The sequence below is a fragment of the Gordionus sp. m RMFG-2023 genome, chromosome 5 (genome assembly GCF_954871325.1).
Source record: "Gordionus sp. m RMFG-2023 chromosome 5, tfGorSpeb1-WG-v2, whole genome shotgun sequence".
In the NCBI taxonomy this organism is placed as follows: Eukaryota; Metazoa; Nematomorpha; class Gordioida; order Chordodea; family Parachordodidae; genus Gordionus; species Gordionus sp. m RMFG-2023.
In genome coordinates, this window is record NC_088779.1 from 11203163 (window position 1) to 11230454 (window position 27292).

Here is a 27292-nt window from a genome sequence, read left to right on the forward strand (position 1 = left end):
AACACCCAAATTTGACTCAAAGTGTAATTGATATTATATAAGGTCTATAAAACTTCGCAGGAGGCTGGCTTTCAACTAATCAATAGAAGTTATTAGAATAGTTACGCATCCCCCATTTGTTCAAATGTAGAATATTTTAAACCAGATAAAGTTATTATAAAAGTGTTGAGTCCAACTTTTACCCTACTCTACTGACATAGGTGCAACTAACGTTACTTATCAAATTCCCAAATTCGACATTTTTAAAAATTTCTTGATTTTATAACATCCAACCTTTGATTTTACACAATATTTATTTTTGATAGCATAATTATTCTAGCTCTTCTAAATCACTATGTATATATGTATATTTAAAAAAAAACAAAAAGAAACATGATTTAAAAACATAATTACAAAAGAAAATGAGGATGTTTTTTAAAAAAAGTATAAATAATTCTTTTCTTTTAAAAAAAATATATAAATAATTCTTTTCTTTAAAAAAAATAATATGAATATGTACAACTTTCTTTTACTCTTTAAGATAATAATATTATGTAACTTAAAAAATTCCCATTTCTTTATCATGATAAAAAATAAAATAATCATAGAATAATTATAGCAGAAAAAAATTTGGATTGTAGATAAATATGATTAAAGTGGGTCGCTCTAAAAATAATTCTAATTAATAATGCGGCGCGAATCGCCGTTTTGCATTTAAAGAAAGATTTGTTTGTAGGGAGTGGAAAAGTATAATAATATTAAATTAGCCCATTATTATGCGAGAAATAAATTCATTAAATTTTATATAATATTATAGTGAATTAATATTCTTATTTTTTTAAAAAATGAAAAGTGATTGAATGAATGATAGAAATTTTTTCCGCGGTTAGGGTGCAGACATTTGGTTTTTTTGTTGTTTGAATAGATTAATTGTTGTATATTATAGGTTCGAAATCAAAATTTTCAATAATTTAAGAAGTAAAATAAAAATGTAATCATTTTTTAAAAAAATATAATATATTTACAAATGTCATCGAAAATAATTAGATATTCGCCGCCATTTTATATATTTTTAATAATAATGTTTTACTCTGGATTGATTTGATAAATTTAATGCTATTGTTTCAACAAAAGAGGGGAGTACGTTATGTCAAGATGAATCAATGAAAAATTATTTTAAATAGTAAAGGTAAAAGGATGTAAAACAAAAGTTGAATAGAGCTGAAACGCGTCATTAAATTTATAGCGGAACTTGGAGAGGTATCGTCATTCGTAGAGAAGTTTGCAACAAAAGGCATCCCTTTACCTTTCGCATTAACTGGCACTATTTCCATGTCATATTTAGTGGTAGGCTTTAAACCCGTGATTGTATATCTAAGTGAATCTTTATTAGTAATATAATGTCTTTACGTTATGATTTTTTAAAATGATATTCCTCTAGAATGGAAATAAAAATTATATTATGTTGTAAACGACGGGATATGAAATATACAGGGATTTAGAATCTCACAATTTTAAATCATTTATAATGAGAGCAATTTTTAAATTCAGAAGGTCCTTCCAGCACGTGAAGACAGCTTTTGCATTGCTCACCCTAGGAATTTCAGACAATTTTCCTATCTAGGATTGTGTATTTTTACAATAAATCTATATAAGTAAAAATCAAGTTTCAAATAAGAATTTCAAGATATTACTTTGCCCAAAGAGCAAATTCTTTTGAAGATCAACAAAATATAAAAAAAAATTTAAAGATCAAAAAAAAAAATTATGTTAGCATTTTCAAAATAAAAATTTTCTTCTTAAAAATCTTACTTACGAGATAAAAATTTTTGGAGATTTTTTATTTTTGTGAAATGTTAAACTCTGGGATTCACAGTACGTTGAAATAGAATTGTTTTCCAGTCAAATCAAATTTTTCTGTTTAAATGTCTCGGTAAAAAATCAAGATTGTGAGATTCCGAATTCTTATAAATTTCATACCCAGTTACGATAATAATTAATAAACATTTATACAAATAATTTTGCGTCAAGTGGAGTGAAAAAAATGTAAGAATTAGACATACTAAAAAAATAATTTCGAACCCCTTAGTTTCTTATTTTAAATTAGATGAAATTTTATAATAAAATAAAAAAAAGAATGTCAATTTAGATTTTCATCGAAGGAAAGAATTTAAAAATATATTTAGAAATCCTTATATATAAAAAAATTTAGAACTATTATTTATTCTTGTATATTCCAGTAGATATATAATTAATACTTTACTATTTTTTATATAATAATCTTAAATTCAATTTAATATTTCGAATATGAAAATTTATAGGTAAATAAACCTGCCGGAATTTTGAGAATAGAACTATTATCCCACCCAAGTTCTTGAGATTTATATTGAAGCATGTAATATAAAACTTCTGACCCTCCATCATAAGCGGGGGGCATTATACGTATTTCCACAGAATTGGCTTTAACTGCTATAATTTCTATCTCTTGAACTTCGTTAGGTATGTCTTTAGTAAATTAAAATAAATTGAAGCATAATTTTAATTATTTTGGGCTATGAAGGTTCGAAAGAGGAAGTATTAAGGTCATTGTAAGCTCACCATAATGGCAATTAAAAATCTTGACTCCTGAACACTTTTCTCGATTTTTACATAAGTAATTTTAGGCCAGGATTAAAAAGCCAGGCCTTGGGAATCTGTTTAGCTATAATGTAATATTAAAAACAATATGCCATATGGTCTATTAACGATAAGAAATTGCGATGAGCCAACTAATGGCATATATGGTCAGGGTACTGATACTCTTGCAACTACAAACAAGAAAGGAGAATAACAGATCTCTTTTAAAATTTTTTAGAAGGGAGCGAAAACATTTTAGAATATCCAAGAAGAGTTATACTAACAAAGGTGCACCTAATTTATTTTTATTTTTCAAAAATTCACATAAAAGGATTTAATTTTTTCATTGCCTCTCAACCGAATTTGGAACAAAAACCTGGGAATATAGAGCTGCCGTAGGTGGGTTAAAAATATTTTTGACACAATGGATGAATTGGCGGGTGAAATTGAATAATTTGGAGGAATGGAATTATTTTGTTTATCTTATAATATTACATGGTTTATAAGTTTATATTTAAAAAAAATGTATTGGAACCAAACCAATCAATTAAATAATTTTTAAACATCAAAGGGGAGGGGAGGTTAAACAAAATTTTTAAATGAATGGGTAGAATATTTTTTTTCCATGTGTTGACTAGTGTTGTTAAACGGCTCATTTTGAGCCAATTTTTTAAAAAGGCTAACTCAATATTTTATTAAGAAAATATTATGCTTTGAGATTTTATTCATAGGTGGCACAAGGTTTGAACATCTACTAACGAATCGAGGCTTACACAATATTTTTCTGGCTAAAATATTGATTAGCCGTTTTTAAAATTCGGCTTACATCGAGCCGTTTAACAACACTAGTGTTAACGGGCTAAAACTGACTTATTAGAAACATCTGCCTGGAACAGCGCTAAATCTTATGTGGAGGATAATATTTTTTAAAAATAGCTACAACTAGAACCACCTTTTTAAAAAATTAGAACAGGAATCAAAACAGTTTTTAGTTTAGATTGATAACTCTGTATTTTACCACAGAATATAACGTTATAATATTAACCGGATGCTTTTAAAGTATCAATAGAAAAAAGAGAATTAGAATATTTAACATTTACGATAACATACCAGCTTCTTTGACGTCATAGACAAATTCTACTGGCCCCTTGATAGAATTATAAGCTCTGCATATATAACGACCAAAATCATTTACTTTTCTCAGATTAATCTAAAAAATATATACGTATTTATTATATAATTATAAAATGAGTAATTGGAGTAGAGGTTAAAATTTAGGGAAAATGTGATACCCTAAAGTGATTTATATTAATTTCTATTAGGAGTTATTTTTCTAATGTATATATAATATAAACTAAGATGTTATAGAAGTTTATTCAAATATCTTGTAAATTAATTCTTAGGGTTTTGAGTAAGTATATTACTATGATTAACACATGCATCATTATTATTATGAGGGTCGAAGAAAATATAATAGTGATTCTAAATTACGTTTTGCGTAGTTTATTATTTTTTAAAAAAGACATAGCACATCATTATTTAAATTAAAGACAATATGTGAAAATTAAAATTTATAATACTATTTTACGTTTCTTAAATATTATAAAAGGTGAAAAAAAAAGTTTCTACCAATTTGCACAATCCTACTTAAAATACATTATTAGAGGAAAATACAAAGGATAAACGCTTCCATTGGGAAACACATAAGGCAGCCTTGATTAAGGAGGTAGAGAATGACAAGCGACTATACTCAGTCGAGAGGAAACTAGCTTATCTGGAAAAATCTTAAAAGAAATCATTAACTGTCAAGATTAATCCGTGAGGTCACTAACTGAACAAATATTAGTCAGAGCAAACAGGAAGAAGATTAACCCCTGCACATTAAATTGTGACGATTTTTATAGTAATCAGCCTTGCTAAAAAAATGTGCAATTTTTAGTACATATTTTATGATAATTATTTATTTTTAAAATCAAAATAATTAAGTATTTATAGGGGCAGCTACAGTGAATAATTTTATTAAAATTTTAACTATTCTATTTTCATTTAAAAATGGGGAAAAAAGACTTAAGGAACTTAAATATATTTCTAAGGCAATGGACACAAAAATAAATAAGCTAATATTTTATTAAAACAATTTGTGGATTTTTTCCTATATCCATGGATGGATAATGTAAATGACATCCAACAATATAATTTAATCAAATTAATAATAACCAATAAGACGCTGGTTCCATTGCGGTCATTAAGTACGGTTATGTCATTTGTAACATTTCTAACTAGAAAATTGTTATTGTACCATGAAATCGTGGAAATGGGATTTCCCTCTGTTCGACACGTTAAATTTACCTGTTCACCTATTAGGGCTCGTATGTTAGGATCCGGTTTATCGATTATAGCCGTGGGGTCTATATAGGATGTTTAAATATAATATCAATTAATAATAAATTGGAAAATAACCTTTTTGCCAAAATAATAAGATGTATATAAATTAGCCTATCCTATAAATATGTCATTAAAAAAATGTATTTGAGCAATCGTAACTAAAAATAAGTTGAGGAAGCCATTGTCTTAAATTGTGCTAAGAATTTTTTTTTTTAAATAGAGCATTAAATTCTGACATTGATTTAAAAAATGCTATTAAATATGTCATAATTTTTTATATAATCAAAACAGAACTGGGATCGTCATGAATTTTAAAGGAATCTTATTCAGAATTAAATTTTTTAAAGAATAAGGAATGCGGTATTATCACATTTTAACCATGATATTGCGGACACTTATGTGTTTAAGCCCGTTTAGCTTTATTTATAATAAAGTTTATTATTATTTTTATATTTACAAAGTTACATTTTCTTGGCATTATGAAAGTGGAATGTCCAATATAGGTATTAATTGACAGCTAATCAAAAGATCTATATAATCAACCTCTTCCTCTTAGTGGCTGATTCTAAATTTTGGCTAAAACTTTAATCGAATCGTTTTTAAAAAATCGACCCAAATAGGGCTTTTTGGCAACAATATTGATAAAAGACTGTTAAATAATGGAAGATTTTCAGTTTTATAAATACGTATAAGGTGAATATTTAATTGAAACTAATGCAATTTTTTCCCTTCCTTGTCAGATCTATAACTTAAGGAATGGTGGATCAAATCTATACCAAACTGGTTTTACCAACTGGAAGGAAGTTTGTATGCCTTGAGAAATTACATAATTCATAAAAGGATTTTTCCAATTTTTTTGTATAAACTAATTAGCAAATTTAAATCAAGATAGCCATTTTAATTTTCCAGGCATAAAAAAATTAAACCTTTATTGGCAACCAATATTACTGAAAAGGGATTAGTAATTGAGATTAAAAATTTATTTGCTAAAAGTTTAGAAAATTATAAAGATTGTGTTAAATTTCTGCACCCATAAAAAAATGCATTCCTAAATGTTTTTTGAATATTATGTATCAGTTTAGATCCCATATCGAGTTGGAGTCAACTTTTCGCCATTAAAGAAAATTATTAAATCAGATAATCGTTCGAGTAGTGATATAGGAAAGGGTAACTTGGTTTTATTGACATGGAAAAAACATAATCGATTAACTTTGGAAATGTTTTCAAGGTATTTAAAAATACATCTCAAACCAAAATTATATTGTCAATGCTTTATTTTTGTTAGTTTTACACTCAATCATTGACTGTAATATAGTTATATATATTTTATAATTGAATCCTAATAAGCATTATACAAGCACAATTAAACTATATCAACGTTATTATATAATATTTGTAAAATCATTAAATCAACTCATTTCTCTTCCATCTAATTTTATATTTGATCATTGTATATTTTTCAAATAAACTCGTATATTTCAATTTTGTGTTCAAATAACTTAAATATTCATTCTATAAAGTTGAAATTTTTTTATAACCGCCCCCCTCCCTTTTTGTCTGCCCCCTCCAAATGGATAAAACTAGAATCGGGTCTGATTATCATTCTAAGTGAGTGGATCCTTGAGAGGTCAAGAATTTTTTAAAAATTTATAACTTAAAAAATATGTTGACTGCAATATTCTATCGCTCTAAGTAGACGGATATAGGTGGAATTTTTTAAACTTTTAATAGCATAAAAATATGATAATATGATAAGGGCATCAAATAAAAGCATATTAAAAAATATTTTGATTGCAATGTAAATCATAACCTTAGTGAATGGTTCTGGTTAGGATTTTTTTGATTCATGACATATTATTTGATTAAAACATATTTTGAATGCAATATTAATCATCACTCTAAACCATAATGGGTCGGGATTGTTTTTTCAAAACTTTTATTAGTTAAAACATTTGCCTGCAATTTCATCAAATAGATTTTTAAGGTATTTAATCTTAAAATTTATGGGGTAATAAAAGCCATCGATTTATATTTTTAATAAGTCTTCGCATTGTTAACTATAATGATATGATAAATTCTCGTAATCGCTGTTCTAGGTTATCACATTTCCTTACAAAAAACCATCCCATCCCTATTCCACTTTTTTTTCAATTTGAATTCATAATCGATGTGATGTAAAATTCAAATAAAATTTTGCAAAATTATTTATTATTTACACAAATAATATTTATGTGTCATTATATGGAACAATTATATCCATTTCTGCAACACGGATATCTTCTATTGTTGCAATTATTTTGGCAATTGCAAATTGATAGGCCTTTGCCATAAGAAAAAACAGAGATCGTCTTGCCGACTATTGTAAAATATTTAAATATTGTAGATTTATGTATAAGCTATTTTTTTCGAATTTGCCCTCCTCCATTCCGCCCCCCCCCCAATTTCGTTAACTTTAGCTTCAAAATTTTTTTGGACATTGGTTTACAGATTTTTATAAGTACTAATCGTTTTATTCCCATTATTTAAATAGTCAATAAAAGTGTTTATTTTTATCTATCTTCATAATTGTACTTTTATTAAAATAGATCATATTTGATAGTGTAAAATGGTTATTCGATAGGAGCACTACCTAAAATATAATATGATAAACACTTAAAAATTTGATCCAATTCGGATAAGATTATTATATGTGTTTTTTTGAACACATCTTGTTTTTAAATAAAAAAAGTCCTTAAATTTTGCATTTTTTGTTATAATCAGTCATTAATTAAAAGATTTTTTTTTACAAATTTTCATATTGAGTTTTGTTATTTAGTAGAACTAATTGTGGTAGCATTGAAATTTTAAGAAAAAATTACGCTATGATCCTAGGTAGTTCTGATTCTTTAAAAATTATAGCATATATTAACTCACACCAAACGTTGACATCGATATCAATGGAAGCAGTGGCATAAAATAATCCATATTCTTTAGCTCTGCATGTAAAAGTTCCGTTGTCTTGCTTATCAAAATTATTTACCCAGAGTCCATCCTTCGTTGGTTGATATTTTCCACCTTTAATAAGTTTATAATAAAAAAATTAAGGCATATTATAATTTTGATTAAACCGTTTAATTAATAGAACATATAATCAAGGTCTATCTTTCAATATCTTAGCTGTCAATTATTAGAAATATCCACAACTGAGTAGCGCCAATAGCCTCACTGATGGATAACCCGTTAGAAAGATTAATTTAAGTTTTTCATTTGAAAAAAATATATAATAATCTTACTTTTGGTAATAATCTTCGCATTTTTCTTCCAATCGACGCTTAAGTTGGTCATACTAGTAGCCACACAGTGAATTAAAGCATTTTGCCCAAGGGTATAATTTTGAATTTTAGGAGCATGCGTAAACTTTATGGGTTCTAAGTTTAAAATTTTAGAAGAATGTTTATAGTATAAAACGAATTAAGTTGCCACAAATAATTTTTAAATGAGCCCATTATGAGGTGAGGTATTAAGCATTTTTGATTAAAAAACAATTAAAGAAATAATAATTAAAAAAATAGTCTTCATAAAGACAATGCTTTTCTAATTTTAATTTGACTACTAAAAGTTCCATAAATTTGGATAATTTTCCATTTGAAGATGTTTCTAATTATAAAATTGCTAAACCGTATATCCTAAGGAGAATTCCTTTCTTTTCCACGTATTGCTTCACATTCGCCACGCAGGTGTATATTCCTTCATCTTCTTTCCTGATATCGTTAAATAACAAAATGGAACAGTTGTGTCCTAAACATTGATCCGATTGACTGATAAACCTAATAGTTTTATTTAAATTTGATAAATGTATGCCAATATGTTGGATTTATGATAAATCTAAATTTTGAAACTAAAATAATCTTATGAATATATCATACTAGTCATATCCCTAAAAAATAATGGGAGCACTGGATAGTAATCCTTAAAAAATGTAGAATTCAGTAAGATAAAAATTTCTTTGATCTAGGGGGCCTAAAGATTATGGGTCAACCAAGATAAGGTTGGAATATTTAAATCAATAAATATTTAGAATAAAAATCACAATTTAAATTAATTCTTTTTTTTATTTGTATTTTTAATAATTTATTCGTTTTTCATACAAATCAATTTATTATACCTCATTTACTACTATATTAATTCTCCAAATGTTATCATTATAATTGTAATATTGAGCAGATATAGAAAAAAAATCAGAGTTTGAATTTATTATTTAAAAATGGATCAATTTATAATAAATGTATAGAGAGATTTTTTTTATAACATTATTCTATTGCATAATAATATTTGAACGATGGATTTGTCTTGGTGTTAGTTGAGGTATGTGAATATCAAATTCATAAAGCTATTCATTGAATTCACTCTTTAAACTGAAAAATAGCGTAATTTATGAAATTCTTCATCAAAATTTGAAAAATAAGTTTAAAATATTTTCTGACATTTTTATGGTGCTAACTAAATCGTTTTTATTTGAAAGAGATTGCATAAAATACTGGTAAAATTAAATTATTTGCTGGTTTCTTTTCTTCTGAAGACAATTTTTTGGGCCATTTTGTCATTTCACTAAAGGAACTTATTAAGCTCCTCTAACTCCAACATTAGGGATTGACCAAGGTTATTTATAAAAAAAATTTAGCATTTTTTAGATCTGTAGTAAGGGCATTGCCCTCTCCTCCTCCCCAATGGTTACTCGCATAACACCTTTTAGTCGATTCGATATTGCTAAAGGATTTATTCATAAAAGAATATTTTATTTTAAAATTTGATTCAAAAAATTAAGAACGAAAGAAAATTAATCAAAAAAAATCATGATTTTTCAAAAACCTTGATCTAAAATGGATAGGACCGGAATTGGCCTTCACAGAGCGTACACTTACATAACATTTCAAATATTTTTTTTCGCACATTATCGTTAAGGTAAATAACTATTTTTTTTACATCTCGATCCTATAAGAAAAATATACGTAATGCATCCTCTAAATTAAATAATATAAAACAAGAAAATTTTTATCCCCAACCAATCTAATTTTAATCTTACATTATAACATTTTTTTTTTTAAAAAAAACCTTTCTTCCGATATGATAAATTTACGCTTAACCTTTTTTTTATTATTACAATTACAAATCACAAAATTAAAAAAAAATTAAATTTCATAATTTTCGTTTTAAAAAAAATATATAATAAAATTTTAAACAACGACTAGGAAATGAGAAAGAAGTGAGAAAATCAAGAAGGCTACTCAATTAAGCGTGAATCATAAAAAAAATATTTTTTTTTTAAAAATAAAATAAATTTCGTTTGAAAAATTATCCGAAAATAAAAAACTATAAAAATATTTCTTATTAAAATTTTATTTTTATGTATATTGATTTGATAATGAATGAATCACTTGTAAAAAAAAATATGCGTTATTAGTATTTGAATGCAGGTGTAAAGGTGTGCAAAAACAAATAAAAAAAATTAGGTAACAATATACCTTATATGCCAAAGGTAATAAAAAAATAAAATAAGTCGATATATTTTCAAAGGAAATAACATTTATAAAAGACTAAAGATTTAAAAAAGGAATTTTACCTCGTTCCTTGATAAGGTATGATAGTTCCATTCGGGTAGGTCCAATAAAATCCCACGCCGTCTCCCCCTGTTACAGTGCATTCCAGGTAAAAATTGTCGCCTTGTTTTCTGATTTGGGTTATATTGGGAGTGATTATTAGAGCGGCCTGACCACTACCAACTAAAATATCAAATATGTGTTTTTTAATTTTTGATATTGATAAATAGATTTTCTTGATGTATTACAGAATGATTTGGAAAGATATTGTTAGTAAGACTATTATAAGTAGTATGGCAGTATCAGTGTAATATGTACAAACTATTAAGGATGTATTTATTATGTTTATGATATGTATATATAAAAGATTTACAAATATAGTCTTTCATACGAATTATATATTTAAATTTAAGGAATTTATGCGAATAATGTGGGAGGAATGAACTGAAAAACATTTATTACACAGGATAAAATATTAAAACGCTTAAATTGTATATAATTATTGATTTTGAAAAATATATTTAGCAGTCCGAATAGTAATAAAACATTTGCATCTAATATGTGAATTTAAAAAAATATTATTTAGGTCTAATTTTCATCAATTTTTTTGAGGTCTTTTGATTTTGAATCTCTGTTTAATAAAGTTATTATTGAATGAGGGTCGTTTTAATGATATATGTGTAACAATAGTGATCCCGAAAAAAGTAACTATTTATGTAATTTGTTAATCGATACTCTTCAAATGTATCTGATAAAAGATCGACACACCATTAGAATTTTAGCCCAAAATTTGAGCAAAGATAATTTAATTGAAAACTTATAAAAGTTTTTTTCTACAAAAAAAGATTTGAAATTTTAGGTGAAATTTTATCTAAAATTCGCCTGAGAAATCTTAAAAAAATCCATGAAGAGCATTTCAAACTCTGATTTTCGATTAAAAATTATGTTAGATGTGCATAATGTCAAAATTGGAAATGTATATATAATATAACTCAAATTTTGGAATGAAGGATACAATCTGTAAAAATGTTAAGAATCAAATACCAATAATAATTACACAATATTTTCTTTTATTCAATGATTATAAAATATTTTTGTTAGCTCTAATAATAAATATTGGTGCATTAGAAAGTAGCCATATAATACTTAAAGGATAATATTAAGATATATGGTAAAATAATCCTGAAACTGGCAATTTTTTAAAAAGAAAGTTCGATGGGAAAATTTGTATCATATTCAATTATTAAATTTAGACACTTTTTAAAATTAATTGTGTAAAATAAACGTTGTATTATATTATTATTTTAATTGTATATAAATAAACTAGGACAGATATTTATTATAATATAAATTAATTAGGATTATATATTTTTAATATTGGCAAATATATTGCAGAACATTTATAAAATTCCATTCCCCCTCTTATTACGTAATAGTATACATAATTACATACCTATTGTTAAAGATTTTAATTATTTTTATATTAACAATATTTTAAAAAAACGTAAAAATCAAAAGAATAATCTATAAGATATGCAATTGCATCAGAAATGTCGAGGGTTAGCTTAGGAGCGAGGCAGCATTTAATAGAATTATTTTATATTTCTTTCACCGAAGGTTGGGGGGAGGGCGTTCAGCTTTATTGATTATGGGAAAGGGGGGTGCAGAAAGCTCTGTCTATAAAAGTGTAGGAGGGGGGGGGGAATTTTTCAATTACTTTTAAATAATATATATGAAAACTTGTCAAATCTCTAAAGAGATAAAAATTTTCAACTCCTCCCTCTGATTACGCCGATTTTATATATATTTACCTGTTGTCTCATTGTTAAATTGGTCTCATAACATTTTCAAACATTTCTAAAGTTTGATGATATAAAAAAACAGACAAATTAGTAAATTATTGCATACTATTTCTAAAATAGAAGAAAATATATTTAATATATAGTGGACCCGCAGAACCAGAAATAGGAGAGAGCTAAATTATTGCCCAATTTTCTTTCATTTTCACTGTTTAAAAGTGTTAATAAAGAATATTTTACGATTATAAGAGTTTAACTATATGTATTTAGAAGAATTGTGGTAGTTATGAATCATCTTTATAATATTTCATATAAATAAAATACAGAATAGCGCGCTAAATTTTTTAAAAGGATCAAAATTTTGAAACGTTAAAGCGAAAAAATATTGTAATTACCCTGGGATTCAACATTAAAACTTTAGATATATCGAAATTTACTAATCATATATATTTTTTTTGTGACTAATCGGCTATTTAAGGATTACCATATTATTTAGAAATTGTGAAGATTTCCTTATTGACCTTCATTAATTATAATAAATATATCTTTTTAAACTTCAGAATATACAGTATATATAAATATATTTATACAATTGCTAATGACTTTAAAGAATAAAATTTATGACTAACTTAAATTTGCAACACTTTGAATTATCATCATCGCTTTAAGTTAAGAGCGAATATGACCTTGGAATATATATAATATATATTTAAAAAAATATAATATCATTAAATTCATCATCGGTCAATTCTATTCTTAAAAAAAAATATGAAAAAATCGATAAGCCTTATTGCATTATAAGTAATATTGTACTATAATATTTTTATAAAAAAATCTAAATTGTTTTTTTTAAAAAGAGAATACGAAATTGTTTCAAATATTAAATATTTTTTGGGGTCTCATTGATAAAAGTTGGCAATTTATAAATCATTGATTTCTTTTGGGGGAGCGATGAAATAAAAGAGCGTACGCCTATTAAAAAAAATTTTGAATAGGGGGAGACCGGGGTTTAGAGATCTCCAAAATGCTAACTTTAATAAAATTAAAACGGATAAGATATAATTGGGGAAATATGTGTTTAAGCACGGGGCTGTACGGGAACTAGAATTTAATCGTTTATAAATATTTATCTATTTATAAACGATATATGAAACAAATTCGAAGGCCACATAATAAATCTTAAATTGGTATGGTTAATACATCAAAAAAGTAAGAATTTCTCACTATCGTTAAAATCTAATTTTAAGACATTTTTGACTCCTTTTCGGCTGAAATAAAAGAGGTATTTTATAAAAAAAATAAATATGTTTTCTTTTATACGAATTTGGTAGAAACATTAAAATATAAAATTTTGGGGAAAATGTAAAATTCTGAAAGATACATTTTCAGGTATAAATAATATGATGTATTAGAAGGAGTTACATGATACATACCTATATAAAAAAAAGATGGCTTAGACGCACATAGTATAATTTATTCATTTTGGTTAAAAAATTTGAGGGAAAAAATTCAGGTCTCACTATATCCACGGGTTCCTTATATTCCTCGGTCTCTTCTAAACCCATATTTTTTCAAACTTCTTAAATCTTAGTTGTGACAAAAGATGTTTTTATATAAAATAACCTCTCCTTAGTTCAAGACTAATCTGAAGGCCAATAAATTTTCTCGGTATATACAATTATTAAATTTGGAATAATTAAAAACGTGTAATTTGTAACATGACCAATTCATAAAATTTAATTTGATCAGATTATTTATGATAAAATAAAATTTTGGGGTTTTTAAAATAAATAAAATAATTTATTCCCGAAATTCAAAACATAAATGGCATACTAATTTTTCTCCCCAACTTTTTATCACAAAAAAAATTGAAATGGGGGAAGGGGACCTTTCCTATCCCTATTATACTAGTTTTATTTCCAGAGAGAAATAAATTGCGATATATATTAATAAATTTAATGTCAATAATAATGTTTTTCATCTCATTTTTACAACATCAATAAATCATAAGCGGTTTTATGTTTTATTAAAATATCTAATTAAGTATTATAACATTAAATATCCATAAAATTCTAATAATATAATGTTATTAACATTTTCACTACATCCCAATATCATTAAGCAAGAGGAGGAGGGATCATGCATTTCCATAAAAAATCAAATCATAGAAAATGAGTTTTTGCTTAATTTTTTTTAGTGTAAACAAATTCTCAATCCCAATGTTATGGCTCGATTTTAGTCGATTTTTAATATTTTGGCCATAAAAATATTGCCTGTCTCTCGAGATTACGATAATAGATGTCCAAACCTTTATGCCAGTTATGAGTAGCTCGCGTAATATTTTTCTTTATAAAATACTGAGTTCGCCGTTTTTTTAAAATCGACTCAAATCGAGCTATTTAACAAAACTACTCAATGAAATTTAAAGGGATTAAGGGTATGTTCAAACTCAAAATATAATAAAAGGTTTACACATTTTAATCTTATCTGCCTAGTGACATATAATCTGAAAATGCATAAGCTTTTTGTATTTTTTTTGAGTTTGGACATACCCTTAATATTACTATAGACTGTTCTATGCTCACACTTAGTTGCTCCCCCAATTTAGAAAAATTCATGGTTACCATATGTGATATACCTGAAATATTGCTGACTTCCAAAGGGTTAAATATTATCGTGATAAAAAAAAGAAAAATATTTTCATTAATCTCATGACAGCTTTTTAATTTGATAAATTACCAGATACAGCCGAAAGCCGGAGAATGTTCTCCAATTTGAACAAAACGTTGACTTGGTGTCTAAATTTTGAGGAAGAATAGACATGAAGCTAAGTGATAACCTTGCTTATCATGATTTCAGAACCCATTACACAGATAGAAATGTTAAATATGCAAAATATTTTAATATTTTACACTAATTTTCCAGCCCGGCCTAAATACTTTTTTGTCATGTCCAGCTTGCGGGTCAAGCTTCGTGCCGCGCGTACCCCTATTATAAGGTCCATTATGGTTATAAAATTAAATAAATTTTATTTAATCATCAACCCCTCTTCCCACCACTATTATGACTTTTAAAATTTGATAATCGATGGCAAGTTAATCCGGAATAAGTACTAATTCTAATTCTAAATCATTCTGTGGTGATTCGAGGCAATATTTAAATTTCGCTTTATAAATGTATATGAAAAATAAATAATTAGGATTTCAAAAGTTTTTTATGAAATTTACAAGGTTAAGTTCTCTATAATGCTGAAATTATTTCTGAAGAAAATTTTTTTTTCAAGTTTAAATAGCTTTCAATTAATAATTAATTGGAAGATTTAGAATTACCAAAGTTAGATTCCGGATTAGCTCTACAGATTAACATACCATATTATATGTATACATCTACTTATAATGAAATATTGTCTTTATGACAAAATAAGGGAAACATCCTATTTAAGCCAAATTAATTGGATGAACAAGAAAATATTTATAAATATATTAGTTATAAAATATCCATTGAATCATTAACCATAAATGAAAAAACAACAATCTATCCGCCTTATTTAAAAAAGATTAAAAGAGGACGAATATTCTTACATGAAGAGATATAATACTTTTTCAAAATTCCTATTTTCCTAGTAAAGTTTAAAATATTAAAAATGGCAAGCAACTTCATGCCTATCCCGCGATCATACTTAAACATTTATTATAGATCAATAATATAAAATATTAAAATAATATATAAAAAATTTAGAGGGTTAAGATTTTTATAAAGAGGATGAATATCCATTAAAATTACTAATTTTTTTAATGTAGTGTAACTGAACCACCCTCAGACACTGATAGGTACTCTGGCAGACACCTTACATTATAATTTCTTATTCCCACCCAAAAAGTTTAAGAAGTGTAACCTAAGTTATTCAATATTTTTAATTTTGACGTTGCACTTCCAATAGTTTAGAGAGTCAATGAAAGATAGATGAAAACAAAATTTAATTTCATTTATGTTAATATTTAAAAATCAGTCGTATTATATTATTTTATATATTTAATTTTATGTATTTTTACAAATTTTCAATAAAAAAATTTCTGAGTGCCTAACTATGTTTTATTTCAAAAAAAAAATATTGGCAATCCCAAATAAACAGTCCTCACCCCCAAATAAAAATTCCTACCATGGGCCTAATTGAGCCTGACCATTTTTCACCATTTAGCTTTTTCAGAGATTTCTTGACTTTCAAACTCAAATCTGATAAAGGCGACCGATTGAATAGAATTTCCAATTTAATTATTAACATAAATAAATATTATATAACATATTTATTTTATATTAATATCAGATATCGGCAGGGATCAATAGGCCTGGTTCGAATTTGATTTTTTTTTCGAAATTTTGAGATATTTAATTGCCCGCCCTGAAATTTTTAAAATTTATTAGTTTTCAATAATTTTGGCTGTATTTTGCAAATTGTTTTAAAGAGAATTTGAAAATATGAACAGTAAATGAATAATGGCCCAATCATAAATTTTTCAACATTTCTCACTGATAAATTAATATATTTTTTTTAAGCCCGGACCGGCTCGGATTTCTAATACTATAATCTTTTCCCGTGTTCGAGTTCCAAGACGGGCCTGCGGGTCTCTGATCAATACATTATCACTACATATAAAATTAACTTATTTAATAAAAATCAAAATTAAATTCAATTGCGTGTCTTTTCATTAGTTTATGATATTTAATAAAGCCAACTAAATATTTATTTAAAATGCGTAGCCATGTAGTTAAAATTACACACTATTATTTTAAATAAAAATATTCTTACACAGATGATAGGTTACATATTATCTATTTCGCGTTCTTTATAAAGGTACACGATTGTAGATTTTTATCATCATACAAAAGCTTCTAAGGGCTACACATATTATATGTATTAATACGATATAATGCATGCATGTATAACATATAACTAATAACAAGTAATTTTGATATTATATACATTTTATATACGTGGCAAATTTAAATCAATAATAAATAGCAATTTTTTATTGATAAAAAGAAAAAATCTTTGTTTTATTTTAACATTTCGATGTATGCAAATTTCTTATTGAATCAATTTGCAAGTGAATCTTTGGGAATATTAGTAAAATTGTTTCTTTTAAGTGGATAAACCAATTTTGCTCATATTAGTATATAAAATGTAAAATATTTATATCCAGGGAAAAAATGGATTTAATATTTTTTTAAATAATTTAATTAAAAGTAAATGACTTTTCGAGAAATGTGTTGATTTAGTAAATATGGAAGATTGGGACATGACATCGAGCTGGATAAGAAAGCAAACATATATCAAATTTCAATTTAGAGAGAAATTTTGCACTTAATCAGGATGAAGTTTTAGACATAATTTATAGTATGTCTCTACATTATGTTCAAATATGATTGGAGAATTTGATTCGGGTTATTAACTAAAGCCCCTTTTCTGCGTTTTGTCATATAAATATTATTGAATTTTCTTTTGACTTTAAAGAAAAATGAGTGAACCTGATTTTTCCTCTGATACCGAAACTATATATTTAAAGTGGTAAGTTTTTATCACTTGTGGAAGAGGTTCTGAAGGTATCAATATATGTTTAGTGTCCCCTGCGTCAAATGGTACGAGATTATAATTTTAAACATTATCAATTCCTGATTAAATTCTATGATGTATCTCTTAAAAATTAACTGATATAATTTTGTTTTTCATTTAATAAAAATCAGAATTTTAGAATTGGATATCAAATGATAATCATAAAAAAGGACCATCAAATTTGGAGTTAAATTGTTCATATTTGAAAGTTTAAATACAGTTGTATTCATTCCGATATTTTATTGCTGTAAACCAGCGGTATTGTAGCCTAATCCTGAGCAGGTTAGTGCGGAATTTGGCATATACCTATAAACTATCAAAAACATATGGGAAGTTTTCCCATATTATAGATATGAATAATATGCTATCATAACATATTATTATTTTTAGCCTAAAACTGGTCACAAAAGAATAAAGTATTTACCGAATGAACCCTACCCCTCCCCGCTTCTCATTTTAACGCTTAGTAGTAAAATTCCAATTAAATTATTTTTCATTTTCAAAAAAAAATATATAAATTGAAATATAATTGAACTCTATTTTTAAAAATAGGATTTTCTTGCCCGTGCAGAAAAAGAAACATTTTGTGCACATCAAGAAATCTGCAGGACCGGTCCGGTATTCGTCCCATCGCTTGTCAATTTTTAAAACTAGGACAAAACCATTTGTAAAGCCATGCCGATCCCAAAATTACCCGGAAAAGTATTTATTTTTATGTATGACTAGGACCAAATTGAATGAATTTTCGAATAGTTTAAAAAATCACATAATATATCATGTTAAACATTTATCCACTTTTGATATTTTTGACCTCTCGAAACCATTATAAGACCATATAATTTTAAATGGCAGTTAAAATCCAGTCCTATTTCAGAATTTATGAACAAATGCAATTTATAACAATTTTAATTTTACCCCTCCTCTACCAGACCCTGAAATAATTTTTGAAGCAAAATTTAAGTAGGAAGGGTCTTTGAATAGACGAATATATTCTACATGAGATGGGGCTAAAAATTCATAGGATATTTTTTTGCCCTTAATTGACATTTAATTCCCCCTTCTTTGCCAGTGCAAACATGATGACTAATTTCAGTTCTTACTCTTCATAATATGATTAGGACTCCGTTATTTGTTTGATTAGTATTTGTGGTTCCGACTGATTTTATGATTTAAGATTAAATTTGAGAAAAAATAATGATAACTTCATTTTCATTCAATTTAGAGAAGTTGATACACAAATACTGATGTTTTAAATCATGTCATGATCCATAATAGACTAAATAATTGGGTTATATAGGTTTTAAACCTAACAATAAAATAGGGTTTGACCTTCAATGAATGAATATCAAAATATTCGGGTTGTTATAGTTTATATATATTTATATATATATATTGGTTTTAAAAAACATATTAAATCAATTATAGAAAGTTAAACAATAGACTTATTATGCAATAACTTTAACTAGCAAATTAAAAAGAAACTTATTTTGACACAGTTATTTATAAATATTGAGCTTAAATTTTAAAATATTTTATGTATGTAAAAGTTTCTATTTTAAAAATATATATTGATTTCATTTTAAGGCAAATAAGTAACACTAACAAGGCTTTTCCATTTTTATATGAATTATGTTTATTATTAATAAATTATGTTATTTTATGTGAATTTTCAATATCGATTACAACAAAATAAGATTATCTCGCAACAGTGTTATAAGGAACCTGAGCCGTTTTCTATAGAGGTCGGTTTGGTAAAGGTTCAGAGGAAAATTAACAAGGTTACAGTTCAGTAGATTTTAAAAGGTTTTGGTTCGGCTATAGTTTTAGAAAAATTATGCGGGTTTTGGGATTTTAGTAAAATTAATTTGTCTTAAATAAAAGATAGAAAGAGACACAAAGAACAGGAATAATTTTATTGAGGAAACATACAAGATACATTATAATGAAGTATAATAAATATTTAAGATTTATCAGTAAAAATCTAACGTTAAAGTATAATGGGTGTTCTGAAACCAAAAGTCCACAATAATAAGAATAGATATATTTGTAAATTGTAATGCATATTTTTGTCAATTTATAGTAAATAAAATATGTAACTAAAGTATATATAAATGAAATTTTTTTTATCTTGAAAGTTTTACTTTTATTTATCATCAATCAAAATTTAAATGCAATCAAACAACAAAAAATAAAAATTTATATATATAACAAACCGTTTTTTAAAGTTCAGAAAAATTATATCGGTTAACGATTAGGCTCAATCCGGCTAGTTGTTATTGGAATATAAACTAGGTTATTGCATTGCAATTTTGTAAGTTTATCAAAATAGTTTATGATTCTATCAAAATAATAAATATAATTTATTGTTCCTTTGCAATGAATCTACTGTTTTTTGGTATTTTAGAGGTTTTGATCCAGGCATTTTTACACCACTTTTAGCCAATATATTCTAACCCCCTTACCTGCAAAAAAGAAAGATGCAAATTTAAATTAACAAAAAAAAAGGAAATTCACAATGAGAATACTCCCTTACTCTTTAAATTAGCGATAGCAGGGCTACAGGTAATATATATTTCTTTCAACACCATTACTACCTAATTAACTAAGAAATATTTCTAGTTAATATACCATTTTTTATGTAGTGGGTATAACAGAGAAACGCCAAGTATTTCTCATTTTCATCAAACTGGATTTTTAAAAATAAATAAAACGGAACCTTATTTGGGGAGAACTTTAAGCGTTAGTGGGCAGGACGTATCAGTAAGCATGACAGAACAAAATCGGTTATTTAATTTCGTCTATATGCCGGAATAAAGGGTATGTTGGAAAAGGGAAAACATGCTACACCTGAAAATTGTGAAATAATATTTTAAAATACCTTAAGAAGGAGGGATTTGACTAAGTTTATCATTATATATTAAATATTTGTTTTTTACAAAAAAGATACAAAAAACACTATCTTATTTATTTTTTTAAATTAAAATTCCATTTACGCGATTTTTTTCGTTAATTTAATCATGGTAAAAAACTTCGCATTGTACTTATAAAATTTTGTTTTTAAAAACTATTTAACAAAATATTGATTTTCATATTTTAAAAAAGAGGGTTTAAAGATTCAATATTTGGTTTGGTCTAAAATATTTTTATCGATAGGATTAGGGTTGATGGATTAAAAAAAAGGTCCAAATTATTTTATTTTTTTCACAATTTGAAATTGAGAAAAAGAAAAAACTCTCAATTAAAAAGGAATTTGGTCTAGGGAGGGGGGAATTAAATATATTTTTATTTCACTAATCAACGTTTGATCAGTATAGTTGTTTTGATTAAGTGGATTGATAATAGTGTTTTTTTTTGCTATGAAAAACGTTTAAAATGATATAGAAAATATGAATACATTTTTTAATATAAATGATAGGGTAGTAGAATTGCATGTTATTTATAACTAGAGTATGATATTTTCTTTGGTTCCAACATTATATAATATATATTGCCAAGTCTGTGTTAGAGCTGGGTGATGTTTTTCCAATTAATTGTTTTATACTTTGGAATATAAGGACAAAAAAAAAATTTTTAAATCTTGAAGTATATCATTTCTATTAGACATGATGTATTGTGTTGTCGATTTCATTTTCCGCGGGATAATTAAAAACGAGGTCTTATAATCACTTTAAAACTTATTAAATATAGCGAAAATCAAGAAATTATTCCATTGTGCACATTGGCCTATTTATATTTTTTGTTATGATATTTATATTAAATGGGTAAATAAAAAGTATGTAATTTGTTTCATTTTATTTTGTGATTTGTTATCGCTTTATTAATGCGAATTTGTAATTACAAATTCAAAATTACATATTAATTTATGAATACTTTTAGTTTGATTTGAGCAAAATGTATTTACATATTTTATAAATAAATTGAATATTATAATGTTAGTTTTTTTCGGGGAAGGGGGGGGGGATGTAATTTACATGTAAATCAATATATTATTTAGTAGCTCTGAATATTAAACTAATATAAGTGGAAATAAATTATTACATCTATCTAGTTGATTTCCCTTTATATTTAACTAAATGCTAATTTTAAAGAAATTTCTTTCAAAACATTAGCATCAGGATGGGAAGAGGGTAAAGAGTTACTCAGTAACCACGATTTGGGTTTTATAATTTAAGAAACAATTTATAAAAATTTATTGTTAAGATTTTGTAGCATTGAAACTCTAAATTTAAAAAAAATAAGCTTTTAAGAAGAAAAGCTCAGAGGCAAATGATATTGTCTCAAAATCTGTAATTTTCTATTTTATTTAGTTTTACAATGTTGTTTTGATACTTTCTATCTATGTTTGCTTATGAGCTTCTCAATTCATTTATAGTGATCATTTTTACTTTGAAATCTAGTCTTCACATTAATCAGATGTACTTACTTGACCTTCGCAATCGTAATATATATTGGAGATGGCTTATTGCAGATTTTTGCCTTTTAGTTATATGCAGGCTTTTTCAAAAGGAGTCAGTTATGGAGATTTTTATTTGATTGATCATGTAATGGGCAAGTGCAAATATCTATTTTAGGATTTAAAGTGTTAATTTTAAATTAGACAATACCTTTTAGGTCAGGGTGGAACAGAGTAGAGCAGATCCTTAAAAAATACATGTAGATATAGATCCAGACTCTAAAAAGATATCCTAGATACGTATAGAAGCATCTTATAAAAAATACCAAAATTATACGATATAAGAGATACTCATTTTTGTTAGATATTTGGTTTATAAAAAATTAATATTATCGCTATCCTATCACAAATTGCGTGTGACTCAATATTTTGTTTGGAGAGCTGAATAATCAACCAACAGAATTATATAGAGAAGTACCATATATATATAATATATATATATATACCTATTTTTTCATCGAGATGAAAGATAATTCTAAATAAATAACACTAAATTCTGCCATTTTTTTCTAAAATTTTCATTATTTATAAAATTTTTTACATTTAAAATACATGTTATTTCGAAAACCTATCAACTATTGTAATATAATTACAAATCAAAATAAACATCATTATAAAAATAATATTTTGTTTTAGAACAAATACAATAACTAAAGTCGATATCACCCAAATATTAATATTATTATACCCAATATACACTATGCCTAAGAAAGAGGAACTCTAAAATGTTGGAACAGTGAATTATAAATAAATATATAATTGTGATTAATTTAAAACAATGATTAGGTAAATATGAATGAGAAATTATAAAAATGGATTCCCTAATTTTTTGTACAATAATGTTGGTATGAAAATATAAAATAATCAGAGTGTCGAACCCACCAGAACTTCAAAACAGAACCGAAACTTTATAATTTAATATTTTTAAAAAAAAAATTTAAAAGAGCTAACCATGTTCATATTATTATCTTATCTCTAAGTATTATTTATATTTTTTATTTGTAAATATTAAGTAATTTATGCTATGTAACCCCAAATCCTATTTCGATATCAATTATTTTTTTTCAGATAAATAATAGTGCTAGAAATATTATCTTATACAAATTTGTCATGTAATTGAAGAACTTGGATGTGTAAAAAGACTTCCATTAGTTCAAGACAAAATAATTACTCAACTCCTTGGGCAATTTTGAATCATCTTTATTCCAAATAACCTCAAAATTTATCACACAATACCAAACAAGAGGGATTAATAGTTATTATAAATTCTTTTAATAAAATTCATTTTTAACATCATCGAATGGATTAATAAAAAACCCGATATTCTTGCATATTGGGAGGGAATAAAATTGAGAAACGATTCATTATATCTATTATGCCATTCCAGTAACACGTGTTTCTGTCTAAGGATCATTTTCAGGGTTAATATATTTTCTATCACCATAGAGAACAAAATTTGACAGATATATTTGATGAAATTTAAATTAATACGTTGAAATCATGATATTATTTTTAAAGGGTTCAAGTTCGATTTGTATCCCCGCCCGGGCCGCATCACTTGTAAAAAATATTCTATGAGCCCAGTCTGTCAGTCTTACCGTGATCTACAAATAAAAATCAACAAATAAATGTTGGGCTAATTTTATTCTCCTATATTTTTCATAAAATTATTTATCGATTATGTAATACCCTGTATAAAAAAAATATAATTAATTAAAAGTTTTTGAACCCGAACCGAACCTACCTTAACCTGGACATCTAGTAAACCTTTATAATTTTTTTATGAACCATCCGAACCCAAAAAATTCGACACTCTGAAAATAATAATATTTTAAAATATAAATATAGGAAAAAATAATAATGCATCACAGAAATTTTTTTTTTTATAAATGTGAATATTTAATTTTTTAAATATTCATCACTTCAAGAAACATTGGGGGCCATTTTAACATTTTAACCAATTAAAAAATTATGCTAACTGACACTCTGACCCCTTTTTTCTATGAAATATTCCAAAATTTTATTTAAAATTTCATATTTTTAAATATTTTTGCGCGGTCGGTGGTTCATATAATTAATGCTCTAAGAATCAGTGTGAATTTAAAGATATAAATAAGGTATTATTAGTTGAATTAGATAAAGCTAAAAAAAGTATTTTTTTTTAATTATTAAAAAATATTAATGAAGGACAAATAATTTAAAATAATTTTGCTTTTAAAAAATAATTAAATGAACCTTAATAAAAATAATTGCGACAATTTATTTTATATTGAAATGTGCATAAAATGAAATTTTATTTTGCTTAATACTTAAAACATACAGAGAAAACGTGACAGCTGTGGCGCACACAACGACAACCTTAATGGCGATTTTTTAAAAATGTTAATTTCAAAAATTGTAATAATACACACAATAATAAATTTAATTATTTTTCAAAAATTTTAAATAATAAAAATAAAATATTATGCATTTTAGATCATTTATCCTATAAAAAACATAATCAATAAATAAAGTTGTTAAATAGCCTCTTTATTGCATTATATTAGATATTAATGAAAAATTTCTTTTAATATTTATGATATCGATCTTGCTCGTAGTAATGAGTTGAGTAGTAAATTTATTAATCTTGTGAATTCAAATAGAAGCAATAAGCGAGCTAGGGAGTAGCAAAATCGTGCTCAGAACTAGTGATTCAAATCGCTCCATTTGAGCCGATTTTTAAAACGGCTAACGCATTATTTAAATAAGAAAAATATTGCCTAAATCTCGAGATTTCGCTAATATATGTCCGCCATGAAGTGAAAGTAACCCAGACGGGTTCAGCCATGACAGGATCTAGAAAAATTTCTCATCGAGTTTAGACGCCAAATAGAATCTATATTTTGTCGTCTACATCATTATTAATTTGGTTTCTAAACTCGTGAATAAAGCAAAAAAATTTTTCAGATTTTCGAGTGCTAAGAATTATTCTGGTTAACCTTCATCTGGTCTAAATAAAAACAAAGAATTTAGAATTTTTAGAATGCAGCAAGAGCTAGCGAATCCGTTAATCAGCAATAAAAATAAATGCTGATACAAATAAGAATCTTTTAACCAAAGTGATTGTGTCCGAGATTTTTAATTCACTCAGAGAATAAAACGAGTCAAATTTAGGCAATAAAGAAGGGGGGCCTTATACAATTGATAAAAAATTTCGAAAATGGTATTGCATGCAGGTTTAACTATATGTGGAAAATTCGTGACAAAATAAAATTTATAAAAAAATAAATATGATTGTAACATGATCCACATGATATTCTGTCCTTTATTATTTCCTTTTCTTCGAAATAGGACTTTAATATATATATATCGATCGAATTTTATGATATCATATAATTTAATATTTTTTTATTTGTAATTTCGTTTTTAAACCGGTATATTGAATTTTTATAATGATGGCCGTATCTGATTGATAGGAAAGAACGGGTTCCTGGCCAGCAGTGGTCTTTAACATACATTGAGAGAAAACAGGATTTTATAAAATTTAATATTTCTAAAAAATAATGTTTTTTTTTAAATAATAATTGCTAAGCTAAGCATAAATAATCTTGCATTTAATATCTTTCACTTAGTAAACCCCAGTCAATCAAATTTTAATTGTATAGAAATAATTTTTAAAAAAAGATGCTTTGTTGTTTTTATATTTTTTTTTATTAACACAACGCCACGTATAAAATGGGCTATTCGCTGGGCAGGTAAATAAATATGGCAGATGTAATTATAAGCAAAAATAACACATGATATATAAAGGAAAGAGTAAAGACACATTATAAAAATAAAAATCTTCCAATTTAAAATTTATATCTGATCCTTAATTATTTAGGTGTGATGAATAAAATAAAAACAATATAGGATTACTCAAATTAAAATTAACGTGCCAAAAAAACTATTTTGCCATCTTTTCACCACGGCTATCTTGTCCAATTTGAATTCTTAGCTGTTGGCATACAAGATTGGATTTTAAAAATTATTAAGTTATAAAAGGTAATATAAATTTAAAAAGATAAAAAAAATTGAAAAAAAAATTGGTCATTCTAAAGATTTTAATTTTATTTTTAAATTTGCATAATTCGTGCTAAAATAAACCTCCAAAAATATCATTTATTATTTTGCTAAATTTACACGAATTTAATTAATTATTATAATATTAAAGATAATATAAATTCATTTTAAAAAGTTTTTAACAACTCGTTACTAATTTGGCATGTTAATGATATAAATGATAATAAACGTCAACTAGTTAATTCTCTTCCTCATTTGTAATTTTATATATTATAAATAATAAACAATCGAGAATTTATCTACTCTAATTGACCTCTCAACTTCCAGATTTTTTTATGGCTAACTATGACAGCCATTTTAAAGAGAAACATTTTTCTTTGAACATTTGATTTAGATGATCTAAAGAAGAAGAAAATCCAAAGAATTTAGAAAATAATAAACCTTGAAAAAATTAATTTAAATAATTTTATTTAAAAAAATTAATATATTAACTCTAATTTCAGCCTAAACTTGATTTATGAAGCAAATAAGAAAAAAACATATTTGTATCTTTTTATATAATATATAAATGAATCAGAATTTAGGTTTTAATGCTCTGAATTTTATTACTTTGAGACAGGAATGCTAGAAATATCAAAGCGAATAATATTGAAAGCGACGTGGATTTTATTAGTCGAAAATTATTTGCGAACGAAAATTTAGGATTTGCATCTTCTCCGGAATTAGTTCCAGAATCAATCGATAAAATATTATTCTTGTCGATTTTTATCTTATTAATTAGCATCTTCAAAACCTTCCTGATTTTTATCAAAAAAAAATTTAATTTTAATTT

The 27292-nt window shown here is 25.7% G+C and overlaps 1 protein-coding gene across 1 annotated transcript; it reads right to left on the reverse strand.

The window, feature by feature from the left end:
• Positions 1–508: 508 nt before the first annotated feature.
• LOC135929333 (neural cell adhesion molecule 1-like) lies at positions 509–27292 on the reverse strand. Its single transcript, XM_065465868.1, has 9 exons — positions 27070–27292; positions 10580–10739; positions 8638–8786; positions 8253–8387; positions 7894–8034; positions 4813–5003; positions 3706–3805; positions 2311–2484; positions 509–1363 (listed from the first exon to the last, which is right to left on the reverse strand). The coding sequence occupies exons 1-9, from the start codon at positions 27242–27244 to the stop codon at positions 1140–1142; spliced, it is 1449 nt and encodes a 482-aa protein (XP_065321940.1). The 5' UTR covers positions 27245–27292; the 3' UTR covers positions 509–1139.